General features: G+C 42.0%; 1 protein-coding gene across 5 annotated transcripts in view; it reads right to left on the reverse strand.

Annotated features, from left to right (window-relative positions):
* The window catches only part of LOC311046045 (partitioning defective 3 homolog), a 361,319-nt gene that overhangs the window by 168,397 nt on the left and 174,156 nt on the right, over positions 1-18,766 (reverse strand). For 4 of the 5 annotated variants that reach the window (XM_084058140.1, XM_084058142.1, XM_084058139.1 and 1 more), the window contains exons 9-13: positions 16,907-17,343; positions 16,136-16,243; positions 9,980-10,119; positions 8,165-8,293; positions 3,220-3,255 (exon numbers count right to left, since the gene is read on the reverse strand). In XM_084058140.1, coding sequence (XP_083914266.1) covers positions 3,220-3,255; positions 8,165-8,293; positions 9,980-10,119; positions 16,136-16,243; positions 16,907-17,343 — 850 coding nt within the window. The remainder of the gene's footprint in view (positions 1-3,219; positions 3,256-8,164; positions 8,294-9,979; positions 10,120-16,135; positions 16,244-16,906; positions 17,344-18,766) is intronic. The other variant, XM_084058141.1, reaches the window with a different exon arrangement.

Genomic DNA, 18,766 nt, shown 5'->3' on the forward strand with positions numbered 1-18,766 from the left:
CCACAGACATAACCACTTTCAACCTGGCGTCTCTACTGAATTTCCGGCATGTCATTCATTATAGGCAAAGAATTTTCAAGAAATCTTCTACATTGGCTATTTCCACTACTTAATGTACTAACTACTAACTGTAACAGTGCCAAACGACAAAGTATGACATAGGCCTGGACGTGAATGTATAAAAAAAAAGATGAAAAGATGAAATATGGATATGAAAGGCATACTTTTTTCCTTTCCTTGATAATTGTCGGCGTCACGCTTTGGTGGTATTTAGTCATGTGTATCTACTTGGCACTGTGACTTACCTTCACGCTGCTAAAGTAGGAACGTTAACATTATTCAGTTTCGTTGCATCGCACGACACACTGGATCCCAGCGCCAGCTAAATGTCCCGTTCTTACAAACAAAGCCGTTAACCCAACAGCAATTAGCCAACTGTCTGTTGGCATCGCTTACTTCTCAGGAGGGGTATGTTTAGTGTGTATTGTCCGTCTGTGTGTGTGTGTGTGTGTGTGTGTGTGTGTGTGGGTTTGTACTCTCTGTATGTGTATTGTCGGTGTATTGTTTGAATGTATATACAGTAATGCCGGTGAGATATGCCAGCTGTGGTCGGCGTGGTAAGTCTCAGGTCGTTCTCCTGAAAGCAGGGGACAGGGGGGGCGGCGTGTCCGCGCACAGCTGCCAGGTACGGCCGCCAATCAAATTAACTGGCCAATTACGCTTCTAACGCGCCGCGGATAACGGATAACGGAACCAATTACCCGTAGTTGGCCAGATGCGACAGAAGTTTTTAAAACACACACACACACACACACACACAGACACACACACACATACATGCGCGCTCACGCAAAGAAGCCTCTGTTTTAACCCATTAAAGCCGGGAACGCATTTGTGTGTCATTTTTAGATTTCTTTGGATATTCAAAAATAGCAGATATACAAGCTCATAGCGTATGCCGCGCTATGAGCTTGTAGATCTGCTATTTTTTGGAAATCTTTGAATATATGTATATTTTTTAAAGCGAACATTTGTAACTCAAATCTTTGCTTCTGGGGGATTCTACAAATGTCTTCTAAATCCTAACAGTTTTTTGAAAACAAAATTGTCAAGGACCACCCAAAATGATACGTATTTGGTCGTGGACCACCATTTCAAAATATCTTGTTCCAAGGACCCCCAGAAGTTGTGACAGAGTTAAAAATGTTCGCTTTAAAAAAAAAAAAAAACATAAAAAAATGTGCACACAATTTTCAAAAATAGCAGATCTACAAGCTCATAGTGCGGCACTCAGTGCCGCGCTATGAGCTTGTAGATCTGCTATTTTTTAATACCCCAAAGAAATCTAAAAATGACACAGATGCGTTCCCGGTCTTAAAGGGCCCTTAAACACAGCCCTCGGTCGTTTGGAATCATGAGGAGAGTTATGCATGTAAAATGGGCCGTTGTGCAGATGGAAATAGTCTTTTAGTATCTGTAGTAAAGAGGGATGTGCCTTCCAACAGGCGTTTAGGAGGCAGTGAGTGACTATGTGGTGGCTGTGAGAGAGAGGACAGATCTCTGATACTCTCACTGAGACACCATTACTGCACTTCAGCGATGGACAAAGTAGTCAACCCCAGTTCTTTTTTTTTTAAATAATTGTTTTTATCCCACAATTTTGTAACCCTTATTTTTCACCCGGTGCCATTTTTCTAAGTGATCCCTCGCATTACACTCCCCTCACCAGCCTAGGGAGGCCAGGGCCGAGCTCATGCCTCCTTCAATGCATGAGAGCCAACTGACCTTCTTGAAAGTTGCTGTGTCAGATTTGAAGTTGAACTTGAGTTGAAGTAATGCAGTACTTGTTTAGAAAATATATATATGCTATAATAGTAATATAGTATTCAAAAGTACAACGCTTTCAAAAATACAAATTACAACATGCATTTTTGTTTTAATCAAAGCGATGCTGTATTTAAAGTTTTACATTTTCCAAAGAAACCCCAAGATTAATTTAAAAAAAATAAAAAAGCACCACAGAGCTTCTATTTTTTTGAAATGGGGCTTAAATGTACTTTTTCCCTAGAATAGTGGAGTCAGTCAACAGTACAATATTTGAGAGGGATGAAAGTGATACAAATAAGTATTCCAAAAATACCAATACTCAAGTAAAGTACAGATATATATATATATTTTGTTTTACTTAAGTACAGTACTCAAGTAAATGTACTTACTGTCCGCTGCTGAGAACACACTAAGATGCCATTACTGCAGGTAATGCTTTAGCGTACCCGCTAATATCTCTCACATGACTGCATGGCACTCAGATTAATGATGTTCATTTGTGATCAGTGCACGCGCACACACACACACACACACACACACACACACACACACACACACACACACACACACACACACACACACACACACACACACACACACACACACACACACACACACACACACACACACACACACACACACACACACACACACACTCTGTATATTACAGCGTGTGTATTAGAAGGAACTATTATATTACACGTGGCCCTGTGTCGCTGATGGTGTCATAAATAAGAAGCAGTAAAAATGTCTGGACACCTTTGGCCTAATGGAACTAGACGGCCACTATACAGTAGCTTCCACACAGACAAAATGTGACTATGGAAAGTATAGTGGTGGGGAGCTCATTATCTTGGGATCAACACACATGACCCTCACGCACGCACACACACGCACGCACGCACACGCACGCACAGCAGTCATCTTTACTTTCTCACAATTTGTTCTATTTTCAATGGAACAGAAATGTCATAATAAACAAACGAAAAACCTAACAGTTTGTAAACGTAACAGCAGCTATTAACAATAATTACATAAATGCCTCTACATAAACATCTAGTATTTCTTTCACTGGTACATCCACCCACTGCCTGACTGACTTGCAGGAGCCGCGTTCATGCTCAACGATTAAATTGACATTATTTCAGCATACATCAGTGTAGGTACTACATTATACATCGAGACAGATGCCAGGGGAAGGGAGTGCAGGCTAGAGGGCTTCTGGCTTCTACAGTATGGAGAGCTAGCAAGGCAGCCCCTAGCACGCAAACAAAAAATGGTCTGCATTTCTATAGCGCCTATAGAGCGTTTTACAATGTGTGTTACATTCACCCATTCAGTACACAAGTCAAGAGCAGACTGTTACGATTCATAATCAATGTATGTTCTTACCAAATCTCTGGAGGACTGCGTCTGGGGCTCAGCATTCTAGAAGAGACAAGGAAACAGAAACAACAAAAAGGAAATCCGTCAAAAACGCTGCACCCTTGGTACGACTCTACATTACAACGCATGTGGTATTAGAGTGTGGTTGAGTAATGGGATCAATGGATCGATTGAAGGTTGTTGAGTAATGGGCGCACGGTTGAAGAACATAATGTGAAGAAGATGAACGTCATTATTCCGATGAATAATCTACGTTAGCTGCTGCTATGACCACATCAAAGTGTTATTATCTGGGAAACATGTTGCGGTTAAGATCCCCCAGTCGATGGAGGTAATAATGTGCCACTGTCTGATCTAGGATTAAATCCCACCAGACCCTTCTTCTCTGATGTAGCTCCACTATGAGGGTCCCATAAGAAATGTTATCCATAAGAAATTGCATGTGCAGAAAAAGCTGCACAATACCCATACTTAACCCATTGAACTGAGGTTCCGATTCTGCTAAATGTCTTCTAAATTCTAAACGGTTTTCTGAAAAAAAACTTATGTTTCTATATCAGTGGTTTTCAAACTTTTTCATGTCAAGGACCCCTAAAATGATATGAATTTGGCCAAGGACCCCCATCTCAAAATATTTTGTTCCAGGGACCCCCCAGAAGCAAAGATTTGAGTTGAGTTGAGTTAAAAATGTTTGCTTGAAAAGAATATATACATTCAACGATTTGCACACACTTTCACGATTTTTCAAAAAATAGCGCGGCACTCGGTGCCGCGCTATTTTGAATAGCCCAAAGTGTAAAATAATGCTTTTTAGCTCAAATCAAAAAAGATGCAACCAAGATGCGTTCCAGGTCTTAATGCGTTAAGTAACACAACTTAGAACTTAATGTAACTCCAAGAGTTAGTTACTTTCCACCACTGCATGCAGGTGGCTGGAGTTACAGAGGAAGACGCAGAGAACCGAACCAGATGGAAACTGATGGGAATGATCCATTTAGACCAAGTGTATGACTGTACTCGTGCCGTTAGTGTCTCTGTCTAATAAAGTATTCAATCGATCAATAAGTCGAAAATAAAGAAGACGACGGAAAGTAGCGTACTCCCCCGAGTCCCATCTAAACCTCTCTCTCCCATCTTAACGGCGGTATAACAAATACATCCTACAGCCTAACTACCGGCTAGGCAGTGTCAGCGCCAATCAAAGCGTGGCTCTAATCTAAAGATGAGTATTGATCAGTCTTTCCCCTCCATGTCTGATTTCGCCCTGCGGTGAGAGAGAGAGAGAGAGAGAGAGGCCAAGCCAATGGCCTTTGCCCGTTTAGCTCGGCCGTGATAATTGTCACCAATCAACGTTTGATGGACTGGGCTTGCCAGTGAATGGCTGCGGGTTCGACTAATGGTCTCCCCTGTGACCGTTAGGGGGGGTGGGGGGGGTAGGGTTGCCAGATCTGCTTATTATAATTTCCCCGCACGATTTTCTTTGAAAATAGCCGATCTACAAGCTCACAACGCGTCGCATCGCGACGCGTTGTGAGCTTGTAGATCGGCTATTTTCAGATAGCTGATGTGTTATGTTAAAGTGCTCATGTGGCCCATAGTCGCTTCTTTTGGGCTGGTTTTCCGAGACCTGGTTGCTTGTTTCTCTCACATAATCTGGCAACACTGTGGGGGTCAGTCCAGTGCCGTAATTCATGCTACTGCTCAATAAGACTGGTGTTAATACGAGCTATAGCGGAGGATGTCTCTGACAGGTTTGGAATCCGGGAAACAGGAGGAAAACCGGAACCGGTTCCATCCGGTTCCGGAGCCATTTTCCGGAACCGGTTCATCACACCGCCAAGAGCCGATAATGTGGACTTAACGTCTGCTATACAATTACAATACTGGTGGTTCTAAAACGTTTTCATTTCAAGGACCACCATTCCAACTCTGAGAGAACCAAATGGACCCTTAGAGGTCTATTTGTACACTCTCAGAGTTACAGACCTGTATAAGGGTCCATTCGAAACCCCAGAGGGTCCCCATGAACCTCACTTTGAGAACCACTACAATAATATGTACGCAATACTGCACGATATGATTGAATTTGTTAAGAGAGAATCGCTAAGGATCCCAGCCCTAGTCTCTGAATCACTGAGCTGAGTGATGAAGTAATTAACGCCTTAAAACCAGGAACGCATCTGTGTAACCACTTTAACCGCATTATTTTATCCTTTGGCTATTCAAAAATAGCAGATACACAAGCTCATAGCGCGGCGCTCTATGAGCTTGTAGATCTGCAGTTTTTTTTTTTTATCGTGCTCAAATCTTTGAATATATGTATTTTTTTAAGCGGAACAATGTTAACTCAAAAATAGCAGATCTACAAGCTCATAGCGCGGCACTCGGTGCCGCGCTATGAGCTTGTAGATCTGCTATTTTTGAATAGCCCAAAGTAGAAGATAACGGTTAAAGTGGTTCAAATCTAAAAAACAACAGACGCTTTCCCGGTCTTAATGGGTTAACAAACATCATTATCTAAGTCTACCTAAGAACCTCTGATCGTTCTCGACTCACAACACAAACACTTCGGCGTTCAACGGCTGGACGTTTCATCTCCTTCAGTCGCGGCCGCTTCGCATGCGCCAGCCTTTCCTCGTCAAGACTTCAGGGAAAAAACTCCATATGTGCTAGTGTACGTACATCAAAACTCGTTCTCTATCAGATGTACTGAAACGCAACATCTGGAGACACCGTGTGTGAAAGCCAGACCTTGAGGAGAGTCGGTATAGTTGTAATAAGCGCGGCAATTGAATTAGCTAAAAATGTTTACAACAATCATTTACATTTCAAGCTGCGACAGGAACATGACCAGGGTATCAGATAAAAGGCAAGCAGGCAGGACACGTGGTTTTGTGTGTGTGTGTGTGTGTGTGTGTGTGTGTGTGTGTGTGTGTGTGTGTGTGTGTGTGTGTGTGTAAGATCCTGGGCTGATTGATATTCCGGCAGAGTATGATTTTCTCTCAATGTCTGCTACCTGCATCCTCACATCCATCAATCTAACAAATCAGCTCCGAGCGAGGCAGCGACAGGGAGAGACAGAAATAAAGAAGGGAACAGAGAGAGAGAGAGAGAGAGAGAGAGAGAGAGAGAGAGAGAGAGAGAGAGAGAGAGAGAGAGAGTGCGCGCAACAGAGCAGGTCAATCAATCTGCATGCTCTGGTGGCATATTGTGTTAGTGGGGAAAATGTCAGACAACACAGCACTCACAGCGGGGATTAACTGCAGTCATGACAGTATAGGCCCTAACTCATGGACATACACACACACACACAGTAACATTCAGAAAACCACGCACGTACACGCAGGGATCGCAACCATCGACCTGCACCTACTGTAGCACGACACACACGTCTACTATGACAGAGTTCGGACCGAAGCACGGACAAGTGTGTGTGTGTGTGTGTGTGCACCAATAGAAAAATGCTGTTATATACAGATATTAACCCATTAAGACCTGAAGCCGATTCTACAAATGTCTTCTAAATCCCAACAGTTTTCTGAAAAAAAAAAAACGTGCGTTTCTATATCAGTGGTGCTCAAACCGTTTCATCTCAAGGACCCCCAAAATGATATGTATTTGGCCGCCAACCCCCCATCTCAAAATATGTTGTTCCAGGGACCACCCAGAAGCAAAGATTTGAGTTAAAAATATTTGCTTTTAAACAATATATATATTAAAAGATTTGCACGCATTTTCACGATTTTTCAAAAATAGCAGATCTACAAGCTCGAGCTTGTAGATCTGCTATTTTTCAATAGTCAAAGTGTAAAATAATGCTTTTTTTTTAGCTCAAATCAAAAAGTGACACGGATGCGTTCCCGGTCTTAAAGGGTTAATGCATGTACCTTCACACTCGTGCACACACGTACAACAGGAGGTCACACACACAACGCAGCAACAGAAATACATATATACTGTATACATTTTGTTCATGCAAAAGCACCCGCTCGTACACAGAAATACAACATAGAAAGCCCCACATGCACACGAGTAATATCTGCAGCCAGCCATGCATGGGATTGTGTAATGTTTGAAGCACACGGTGTTGACAGAATGATGCAGTGGATGCATGGAGGCTAATGGATGGTAGGTTTGCATGTACACACATGGACTATCGCATGTACACACATTCTCTCCCTTTCTCATACACACACACACACGTTTGTATTAACCCTTAAAGACCGGGAACGCATCTGTGTGTGTCATTTTTAGATTTCTTTGGGCTATTTTCGAAAATCGTTTTTTTTGTTGCAAATCTTGAATATATATATTTTTTTAATGCGAACATTTTTAACTCAAGTCTTTGCTTCTGGGGGGGTCCCTGGAAGAGCATATTTTGAGATGGGGGGGGGGGGTCCGCGGCCAAATACATATAATTTTGGGGGTCCTTGACATGAAAACAGTTTGAGAACCACTGATATTAAAGCAACATAGTTTTTTTTTCAAAATAGCTGTTAGGATTTAGAAGACATTTGTAGAATCCCCCAGAAGCAAAGATTTGAGTTACAAATGTTCACTTTAAAAATATATATATATATTCAAAGATTTGCACACATTTTCACGATTTTCCAAAAAATAGCCCAAAGAAATCTCAAACTGACACACAGATGCGTTCCCGGGCCTTAAAGGGTTAAAAGAAATAGCAGATGTACAAGCTCGTAGGGAAGCTATTTTTCGGTGCACAACACCGGTACGCAACCATCTAGAAACCAGGCAAAACTCCAACATTAACCCCTAAACCTAACCTCTAAATGTCTCCCAACTTGAATCTTTTTCTAATTGTAAAATCCATCTCTAAACATTTTTTTTAACCATAAGACAACAACTGTTTACTATACTTGTGGGGACATTTGGCCCGCACAAGTATAGTAATACAAGTATACACACACACAGAGTTGTGGGTACGTACCACTTCTCGGGACAGGAAGGTCTCTTCCTGGCGTAGCACCACAAGTCCCACAGTCCCGCCCATGGGCGTGGCCCTGAGCAGGGACACCACCTCCTCTTGGCTCCGCCCATTCAGGTCAACCCCATTCACCTGAGACAGGAGGAACAGCGTTTCAATTGGACCCAACTGACACCAGACATGCATTCAGAATAATGTTTATTGCCAAGTATGAGGTTCACAGAAATATTCTTTTCTGGAATCAAATATGTGCAGGACTGCTGAAATAACAAAAAAAAATGTGCAAGTTCACAGTATTATAATATACCGCAAGTTCACAGTATTATACCGCAAGTTCACAGTATTACAATATACCGCAAGTTCACAGTATTACAATATACCGCAAGTTCACTGTATTACAATATACCGCAAGTTCACCACAGGAAATACACAATAGTGCAAGATCACTGAATGACAATATAATGTAAGAGCACTATATGGCATGACATTGTTAACCCATTAAGACCTGGGGCGATTCTTTGAAAAAATCTAAATCATAACAGTTTTTGGAAAAAAACAAAAAAAATGTTTTCAAGATTTTTCAAAAATAGCAGATCTACAAGCTCATAGCGCGGCACTCGGTGCCGCGCTATGAGCTTGTATATCTGCTATTTTTGAATAGCCAAAGACATCTAAAGTGACACAGATGCGTTCCAGGTATCAATGGGTTAATGACATTGTTAAAACACTGTAATTAACTTAAAGATATACAGTATGTAAATGCAAGGAGGTTAAACATGTTCCTGTGCTGTGATCAATACCCACAGAATGGACTGCAGTTACCAGTCTCCTCAAAACCTTTGCTTTGTGGATACGACTGAATTTAATTCATCGTTCGCATGGGTTTCAACAAATGTCCATGTCGGTTTAGTGCTAGTCTGACCACGGCTTTAGTCGATGTCCTTGTTTGTTCAAACTTATTGGGTATATTAACCTGATCCTGAACCTGATTGTGAATTCAGATCATGACATCTGCAGGCCTGTGCAAATAGCTTGTGTATTCACCGTCGTGTGTTCTAATCTTGAATGCAAGCAGGGAGGCCCAGTGGGATTAACATGACTCCAGCAACCACTCCACTCAATCTTAAGTTATTAACTGCGGGCAGTTTAATGTTCTTTAACCTTCATGCATGTGGGGATTCAGTTTTTTAACACCAACCTACTTCAACCTCATCTAGTGACACATTCATTCAGCCCAGTACAACCACTCTTTTACTGTCAGGGTCTTTTTACAACCCCCGCCCTAAGGAACCCTGAGAACCACTCAAAGATTGTTGAACCACATCAGCAATTTAAATGGCAACTTTTTAATACCATTTTTACTTTAAATGGCAACTTTTTAATACCATTTTTACTTTAAATGGCAACTTTTTAATACCATTTTTACTTTAAATGGCAACTTTTTAAAACCATTTTTACTTTAAAGGGCAACTTTTTAAAACCATTTTTACTTTAAATGGCAACTTTTTAAAACCATTTTTACTTTAAATGGCAACTTTTTAAAACCATTTTTACTTTAAATGGCAACTTTTTAAAACCATTTTTACTTTAAATGGCAACTTTTTAATACCATTTTTACTTTAAATGGCAACTTTTTAAGACCATTTTTACTTTAAATGGCAACTTTTTAAGACCATTTTTACTTTAAATGGCAACTTTTTAAGACCATTTTTACTTTAAATGGCAACTTTTTAAGACAATTTTTACTTCAGACATTTAAGACCTCGACTTTAAGTATTAGAAAAATGTGCGATTGTAAGGGCCTTCCTATACTCTCACCTCCAACAACCGGTCTCCTGCCTTAAGGCGGCCATCTTGAATGGCGGCTCCCCGCGGCAGGATGTTCTTGACGTAGATGGGAGCCGAGCCCCCGATGGGGACGTCGCGGGACGTTATGCTGAAGCCGAGTCCCTCTGGACCTAGGAGACAAGACAAGCAGGACAAATGGGACAAATGTTTTTAAGAATTGGCGACACGCGCAACGTGTCCATCAAGTGACTTCGCTGGGCTGAAGGCTGAAGGCTGAAAATGGGTTTTCACTGGGTCACTGTGGCCTCTTTTTTCCCTTTAAGAAGCTTTCAGATCTTCTAAACAGCTACCTGCTCCAGGGGATGAATTTAACCCATTAAGGCCTGAGGCGATTCTTAAAAATGTTTTCTAAATCCTAACAGTTTTTTTGAAAAAAAAACAAAAAAAAGTTTCAAGATTTTTCAAAAACAGCCAAAGAAATCTAAAGTGACACAGATGCGTTCCAGGTCTTAATGGGTTAAAAAAAACAAAAGACTTTATTAAGCTTTATGTAATAAGGGGAAAAAGAAAACAAATATTACCGGAACAATAATCCGGATTGTTTCCACATCTAATCCCCTCAACATCTTGACTGAGCCGTGGTTTGCTAATGGAGGCTAAGCCCAAGCACTGTGCTTTTCTTTCTTTCACATCCTTTCTTTAATCCTCCCCTGCATTGATGAGCCAATCAACTTCCCACCAGCGGCAGCAGCAGAGGAGTATAGGCGGTGTTATACACTCGCCTAGTAAATAGCCTGCGGCATTCCAGGCTTTTTAAATAGGAGGAGGATCTTTAAAACTCCCATTAGCTTGATTAAGACATACCTAAGCAATTTCCAGCGTAGACACAGAAACCTCTGTGATTGATTTGGATACCCCGGCGGGATTTGTTAGGGGTGGAGGGGTGGGGAAGTGGGGGGGAGGGGGGCGTCTTGATTCCCCGGCTCATAAACAACAAGCGAGGGCTTAACCCTCTAAGACCTGGAACGCATTGTGTCACTTTTTCATTTGAGCTAAAAAAGCATTATTTTACACTTTGGCTATTCAAAAATAGCAGATATACAAGCTCATAGCGCGGCACCGAGTGCCGCGCTACGAGCTTGTAGATCTGCTATTTTTTTTAAATCGTGAAAATGTGTGCAAATCTTTGAATATATATATTATTTTAAAGCAAACATTAACTCAAACCTTTGCTTCTGGGGGTCCATGGAACAAAATATTTTGAGATGGGGGTCCGCGGCCAAATTCATATCATTTTGGGGGTCCTTGACATGAAAACGTTTGAAAACCACTGATATAGAAACATACGTTTTTCAGAATACTGTTTAGGATTTAGAAGACATTTTGCAGAATCGGAACCTCAGGCCTCAGTGGGTTAATCTGTGCTCCGAGCGGCAGGCTTAAGTCTGCACTTGAGACAAAAAAAAAAATTATGGATCCAAACGGCCTTGTGGGAATGGGCCTTTAATCCTGGGCGAGCGGCTGATCCAAGCAAATGACAAAATGTGGAGGGAGGTAAACATTGCATCTTGGACTAGGAAGATCACCGACGTTCCGAAAGCCTGGATGGAACCCATTGTTTATCAGTGACACAGCATTGGAGTGATTTTTTTTTACCATTATTTATACTGTATGTAAAAAATACAATAAACGGTAAACCTATGTTAAGCCTACCTTTATCTGTTAAGTCTGCACTTTTTTAAAATGCCGTTTTAAACTCCTGCGTTTTTAAACCTCGGCTATTTGTTTTTTGTGTTTGGACATTTTATATTTCTATGCTCTGTATTTTAGGTAGTTTTGTGCGTTGCATTTTTCATGCTGTGCAGCACTTTGGTCACTCTTTGGTTGTTTTTTAACTCTTTAAGACCGGGAAAGCATCTGTGTGTCATTTTTAGATTTCGTTGGGCTATTCAAAAATAGCAGATCTACAAGCTCATAGCGCGACACCGAGTGCCGCGCTATGAGCTTGTAGATCTGCTATTTTTGAAAAATCATGAAAAGCAAATATTTAAAAAAAACATTTGCGGACATTTGTAACTCAAATCTTTGCTTCTGGGGGTTCCTGGAACTAAATATTTTACAAATATTCGCTTTAAAAAATATATAATCCAAGGTTTTGCCTAACCCTAACCCGAATTTTCACGATTTAAAAAAAATTAGCAGATCTACAAGCTCATAGCGCGGCACTCGGTGCCGCGCTATGAGCTTGTATATCTGCTATTTTTGAATAGCCCAAAAAAAATCTAAAAATGACACACAGATGCGTTCCCGGTCTTTAAGGGTTAAACATGCTTTATAAATAAAATTGACTTAACTATGTATGTCAGAGAGAGCTGTGAGAAGCCCAACACAAAGACGGCAAACATCCAGATTTAGAAATATTGCACAAACACCTAAGCCGTTTCTCGTTTTGTTTTCTTCTTCTTTTTTTAGAGGTGTCTTTTTCTTTTTCTGTCTTTTTTCTGGCTTTATTCCAGCCCCCTGAGAGAGAGAAAGCGAGAGAGAAAAGGTATTTGCGATGGGAAACTTCACCGGGCATATGGTGCAGCCCCTGTCGGATGCCACGACTTGGCATTTGACAGAAACACAACGCGGGGACCGGTGCGCTGCTTAGCAACTGTCTCCCCGGCCCCACGGACGTGGCAAGAAACACCTGGCGTCCTGCTGGCAGGGGACTTCAGCACGACTGCGCCAGCTGTCAGTCAACAGCTACAAGCCCCCCTCCACACACACACACACACACACACACACACACACGCACACCCCTTCTCCCTGGCGCAGAGTCAACGACGATGTCTTTCCTCGTTTCTCCCCCCAAACAGAGTCTCGCTCTCATGTCACACATGATCTCGAGGCTGAACATTTTTGTTAGGGCCAAGTCCTAATCTGCCATTTGTGAAAACAGCGTGAAAAGAACCCCTGCCCCCCCCCCCCCGCAACACACAACGACTCCGCTACATCCCTAGTTACTAGTTACTTTGCAGATATAAATGATTACATTATAAAACATACATTAACCACTTTAGCCCCTTTTTATACGTAGGCTATTTGAAAATAGCCTATCTACAAGCTCACAACGCGTCGCGACGCGTTGTGAGCTTGTAGATCGGCTATTTTCAAACATTTTTGTACTTTTACTTTTGGTACTTTTGATACCAATACTTTTGTATTGGTATCCAAATTATTTAAATCAGTCGTGGACGACTGAGAACTTGAACCCATGCATGTCGGTGAACCTCTCATGGCTGTTCACCAGTGGTGGAAAAAGTATTAAAAAATTGTACTTAGGTAAAAGTATCAATACTATCATGTAGAAATAATCTGTTACAAGTAAAAAAGTCCAGTATACAAAATTTACAAAATATAAAAGTATTGACATCAAAATATACTTAAAGTACCAAAAGTAAAAGTACTCATTCACAAGTTTTTAAAATGTAAGGAAATCCTTTGAAAATAGCAGATCTACAAGCTTACAATGTGCCGCATCGCAATGCATTGTGAGCTTGTAGATTTTCAAATAGCCAAAAGTATATTAGGGCTGAAGTGGTTAATGTATGTTTTGTAATAATAATCAAAATCTGCAAAGTAACTAGTAACTAAAGTTTTCAAATAATTGTAGTGGAGTAAAAGTACAATATTTGGATCTGAGATGTAGTGGAGTAGAAGTAAAAGTATTGAAAATTGGAAGTGCTCCAGTAAAGTAAAAAATACTTAAAATACAAAATTGTATTTAAGTACAGTACTTGAGTAAATGCACTTGTTACTTTACACCACTGCTGTTCACCACGCTGTAGCTCAGAGCGGGCGAGTGCACGACTTTGCACTTCGAGCCTCGTAGATCAGTGATAATATGTTGCATGCCTCTGCATTTGCCCCCTTTGGAGTGTTTTAATCCGTTTGTTTCATACCGTTTATCTCAACTTTTTAATTTGACCATTTAAAAAAAAAAAAAAATACACATTAGTGTTGCTTTTGGTGATTATGATTTAGCATGGTTATCATGTTTGTCGTTTGGTCATCCTGAATTGGAAAGCATTGCCATCCATTGCTACAGAGCAGTGCACACACATCAACAGCGGGTGGGTGGGCTAAGGGGAAGCAATCATTTAAGTAGAACATAAGCCAAAATGAAAGTTTCGATCCATAGTCAGATATGTTGTCTAGTTCTATATTAACCCATTTAGACCTGGAACGCATCTGTGTGACTTTTTTTGATTTGAGCTAAAAAGCATTATTTTACACTTTGGCTATTCAAAAATAGCAGATATACAAGCTCGTAGCGCGGCACCGAGTGCCGCGCTACGAGCTTGTACATCTGCTATTTTTGAAAAATCGTGAAAATGTGTGCAAATGTTTGAATATATATTGTTTAAACCGAAGATTTTTAACTCTATTCTTTGCTTCTGGGGGTCCCTGGAACAAAACATTTTGAGATGGAGGTCGGCGGCAAATGCATATCATTTTGGGGGGTCCTTGACATGAAAAAGTTTGAGCACCACTGATATAGAAACATACGTGTTTTTTTTTTCAGAATACTGTTGGGATTTAGAAGACATTTGTAGAATCGGCTTCAGTTGTGGGTTAATAAAAATATGTCTGAATGTTTGATTGGTGCGCGGCTTATACTCGTCTCACATTATATGCTTCTTCTTGAGCCCATTACAATGTCAAATCCTGATTGTGTATCCGTTTGTGTCACTTCCATGTGTAAACAACTTGTTCCACCTTTGAAGTCCCCTATGGGTGCATCTGAGTTGAGCAATCGCTTGTTTATTCAACAGACACTGAAAACGGCTCCTTTTGGATGATAAACTGTTGCAACACACACACCATAGGACCGTTTTAGAGAGCCATCAAGTACCATTAGATAAGTTGGCGTAGGATATTTCAAACGCTTATATTGTTTTGGTCCAACTCTTATCTTACTTAGCATTCTAAGTACAGATTACAGTTGACAGCACAAAGGGATATTATGCTAATATGGCCACAACACAGCCCCGTTCCATTAGAGGTAGGCGTGGACCACTTGAAACCAAACTACTGTTAGTGAAACAGAGAAATGTCACAGACGTGTTGCATACAGCAGTTGTACCACATTGTCCAAAAAGTAGGAATATATGTCGTAGAATGGACCTCTGAAATGTGTACGAAAAGCGGATTCGTTTTGGGGTTTGAGGGCATTAATTTACAAAAAAATATATGGGGATAAGGTTTCTTATACAATATAATGTGCTATACTCAGTGGCGGAAAGTAACTAGGTACAGTTACTCAAGTACAGTACTTAAGTACACTTTTCCAATTTTCAATACACTACACTACATTTCAGAGGCAAATATTGTACTTTTACTCCACTACAATTGTTTGAAAACTTTAGTTACTAGTTACTTTGCAGATATACATTATTATATTATAAAACATACATTAACCACTTTAACCCTATTTTATACATGGGCTATTTGAAAACAGACGATCTACAAGCTCACAACACATCGTGTTGTGAGATTGTAGATCTGCTATTTTCAAACAATATAGTACTTTTACTTTTGGTCCTTTAACCCATTGAGACCTGGAACTGTGTCATTTTTAGATTTGAGCTAAAAAGCATTATTTTACACTTTGGGCTATTCAAAAATAGCAGATATACAAGCTCATAGCGCGGCACCGAGTGCCGCGCTATGAGCTTGTAGATCTGCTATTTTTGAAAATTCGTGAAAATGTGTGCAAATCTTTGAATATATATTTTTAAAGCAAACATTTTTAACTCAAATCTTTAATTCTGGGGGTCCCTGGAACAAAATATTTTGATGGGGGTCCGCGGCCAAATACATATCATTTTGGGGGTCCTTGACATGAAAAAGATTGAGCACCACTGATATAGAAACATACGTTTTTCAGAAAACTGTTGGGATTTAGGAGACATGTAGAATCGGCTTCAGGTCTCAATGGGCTAAGTCTATTTTGATGCCATTACTTTTGTACTTTTACTCAAGTATCATTTTGAACACAGGCCTTTTACTTATAACAGAGTACTTTTATATTGTGGTATTGCTACTGTTACTTTTAGTAACTTTTTCCACCACCGCCATACCGCACACGTTGCGAGCGTCGACACGTGGGCATATAACCCGTCACGCGACTAGACTCACCTTTCTTCAGCTGGATGTTCAGCCTCCTCCCCACCTTCTTGGCGTAGCCCCCGGTCGGGGTGGAGGTGAGCACCCTCTGTGGCGAGTGGGCGTGGCCTGTGGGTAGGCCTGTCACAATTATTACATAATCGCCTAATCACAATTATTTGAGATAATCGCAATTATTTCTGCATAATCGTTTCCATGTTGTATAATGTTCACACATTTTCAAATATAAAAAAAAGTTGAAATAGCTGATCTACAAGCTTACAACGCGTCACTTTGTGACGCGTTGTAAGCTTGTAGATCAGCTATTTCAGTTTTTTTTTACCAGGTTGCTCGAAGAGTAACCGGGTCAACACTTTCTCGACACTTTTTCATCATAGGCTGATCCTTTAGCCAATGAGGGCTCAATGTCCTCTCAGAGTATGGGATCTAAACACGACCCGCAATACTGTGTTCGGCCACTGTATGTAACTCTATGGTAAGTGGCGCTGTTGCTCAATGTCCTCCCAGAATGTGGGATCTAAAAACGTTGCCATGTTCAGCGAGAGAAATAAGCAACCCCGCGGGATCTAAAAACGTTGCCATGTTCAGTGAGAGAAATCAGAAACCTGGCATAATAGACTGAGTCACATCTTGTTTTCACACGTATAAAATGATTAAATATGTCAATAATGTCTTTGTACTGTATGTTTCAGTCCTTTGTCCTATCTGTCCTGTGCAATTCTTTATTACTTTATATATATATAATGAAGCCTAAAAAGGCACGTGTAATCGTGACAACCCTACCTGTGGGGGGCTTGGCCGCCGCCGAGGAGCAGGAGGAAGAGGAGGAGTTGGACGCCGGGTGGGGTAGAGGAGGAGGAGGGTGAGGAGGGTAGGAGTCGTCGTCGCCGCTGCCGGCCTGCTCCGCTGCCGGCCTGTGCGATGGGTGTTGGTGGGCGTGGTGTTGGTGGTGTTGGGGCTGCGTGTGGGAGCCTTGGCGGGACATCCTCTGCGGCGTGGTGTCCAGGCACGAGGAGGAGGCGGTGGAGGAGGAGTGGGCGGGGCTGAAGCGCCCCGAGGAGTAGACGGCGACGCCGGGGACGCCGGGGCCGCCGGGGCCGCTACGCTGCTGCTGCTCCACGTGGGAGGAGAGCTGCTCGTAGTGCGTCTTCATGGAGGACGGCACCACGTGGAAGCTGATGAGAGGGGAACGCATGGCCGAACGGAACATGTTCTGAGCTCTGTGTGGGGGGGAGAGAGAGAGAGAGAGAGAGAGAGAGAGAGAGAGAGAGAGAGAGAGAGAGAGAGAGAGAGAGGGACGGACGGACAGAGGTGGAAGGATATCACGATCTGTTACAAGTAAAAGTCTGGGATTAAAAATGTACTTGAGCATATTAGTAGCAGTGGTGGAAGAAGTACTCAGACATTTTACTTGAGTAAAAGTATCAATGCTGCAATATAGAAATACTCCGTTACAAGTAAAAGTCCGGAATTCAACATTTACTTCAGTAAAAGTACAAAAGTATTGGTATCAAAATGTACTTAAAGTACCAAAAGTAAAAGTACTAAAATGTTTGAAAATAGCAGATCTACAAGCTCACAACGCGGCTATTTTCAAATAGCCTGCAATACAATATTTGCCTCTGAGATGTAGTGGAGTAGAAGTACAGTACTTGAGTATATGTACTTAGTTACTTTGTAAATGTACTTTCCACCATTGCGGACGGACGAACAGACGGACGACAGGAAGACAGGCAGGGAAGGAAGGAGGAGGGATTAGAGGTGAGAGGAGAAGCAATGGAGGAGGTACAGTAGAGTGGAGGGCAAAGAGGGAGAGAGAGGGAGAGACATTAGAGGGAGAGAGAAGGAGAGAAGAGGGAGGGAGGGAGACAGAGGTGGTGTGTGACGGAGGGATGGAGAGAAGATGGGGAGAGAAAAGGAAAAGGGGAGGAAGGGAGGACGCAGCAATGATGGACATCAGAATAAACACACTCATGGATGTTCGCACTCTCCCATGTGCGGCCACGCACACACACACGCACACACACACACACACACACACACACACACAAACCACACACAATCCATCTTGTACCACCTGTACATTTCTGACATGCTAATTAATACTTATTGCAGTGAGTGTGTGGCTATAAAACGGAGAGCCCTGACAGTCCCAGCCACTTCTATCCCATAATCCCCGGCTCATTTGGCTGCAGATGAAGGAGAACTCAATCTGTGGAATGATTGGAGAAAATCCTCTTTAAACACCCCCCAAAACCCCCCCCCCATCCCGTTGCCTTCAGGCTAACGAACAGTAGTAGGTGTGAATGGAAACTTATGGCGGCTGTCAGGGCATAGTTAACAGGGGGGCGGGCCTTGTTAGCGCCACCTGTTTCAATAAAGATCAATTTGCCGTGCTTCTTCTTCTCTCCCCGTACCACCGACAGCTGAATGGATGACGGGATGGATTGGGCCGGGGCGTAGAGGCTCTCGCCTCTCTACGAGGAGGCCCACGCTGCTTTTCCTCTGGGGGGGGAGGGGAGGACACTTTTTTTCCCCAGCCCTTAGGAATGTTCCCCTGAGGTCTCGGCTTGGTCACTTTTATACGGAATTTGCGTTCGCGCCGCGACGGGTTCGAGTTTGCTTTTAAAAAACGCCAGCCGC

This window comes from Gymnoscopelus microlampas (assembly GCF_963454915.1).
Source record: "Gymnoscopelus microlampas genome assembly, chromosome: 5".
Taxonomy (NCBI): Eukaryota; Metazoa; Chordata; class Actinopteri; order Myctophiformes; family Myctophidae; genus Gymnoscopelus; species Gymnoscopelus microlampas.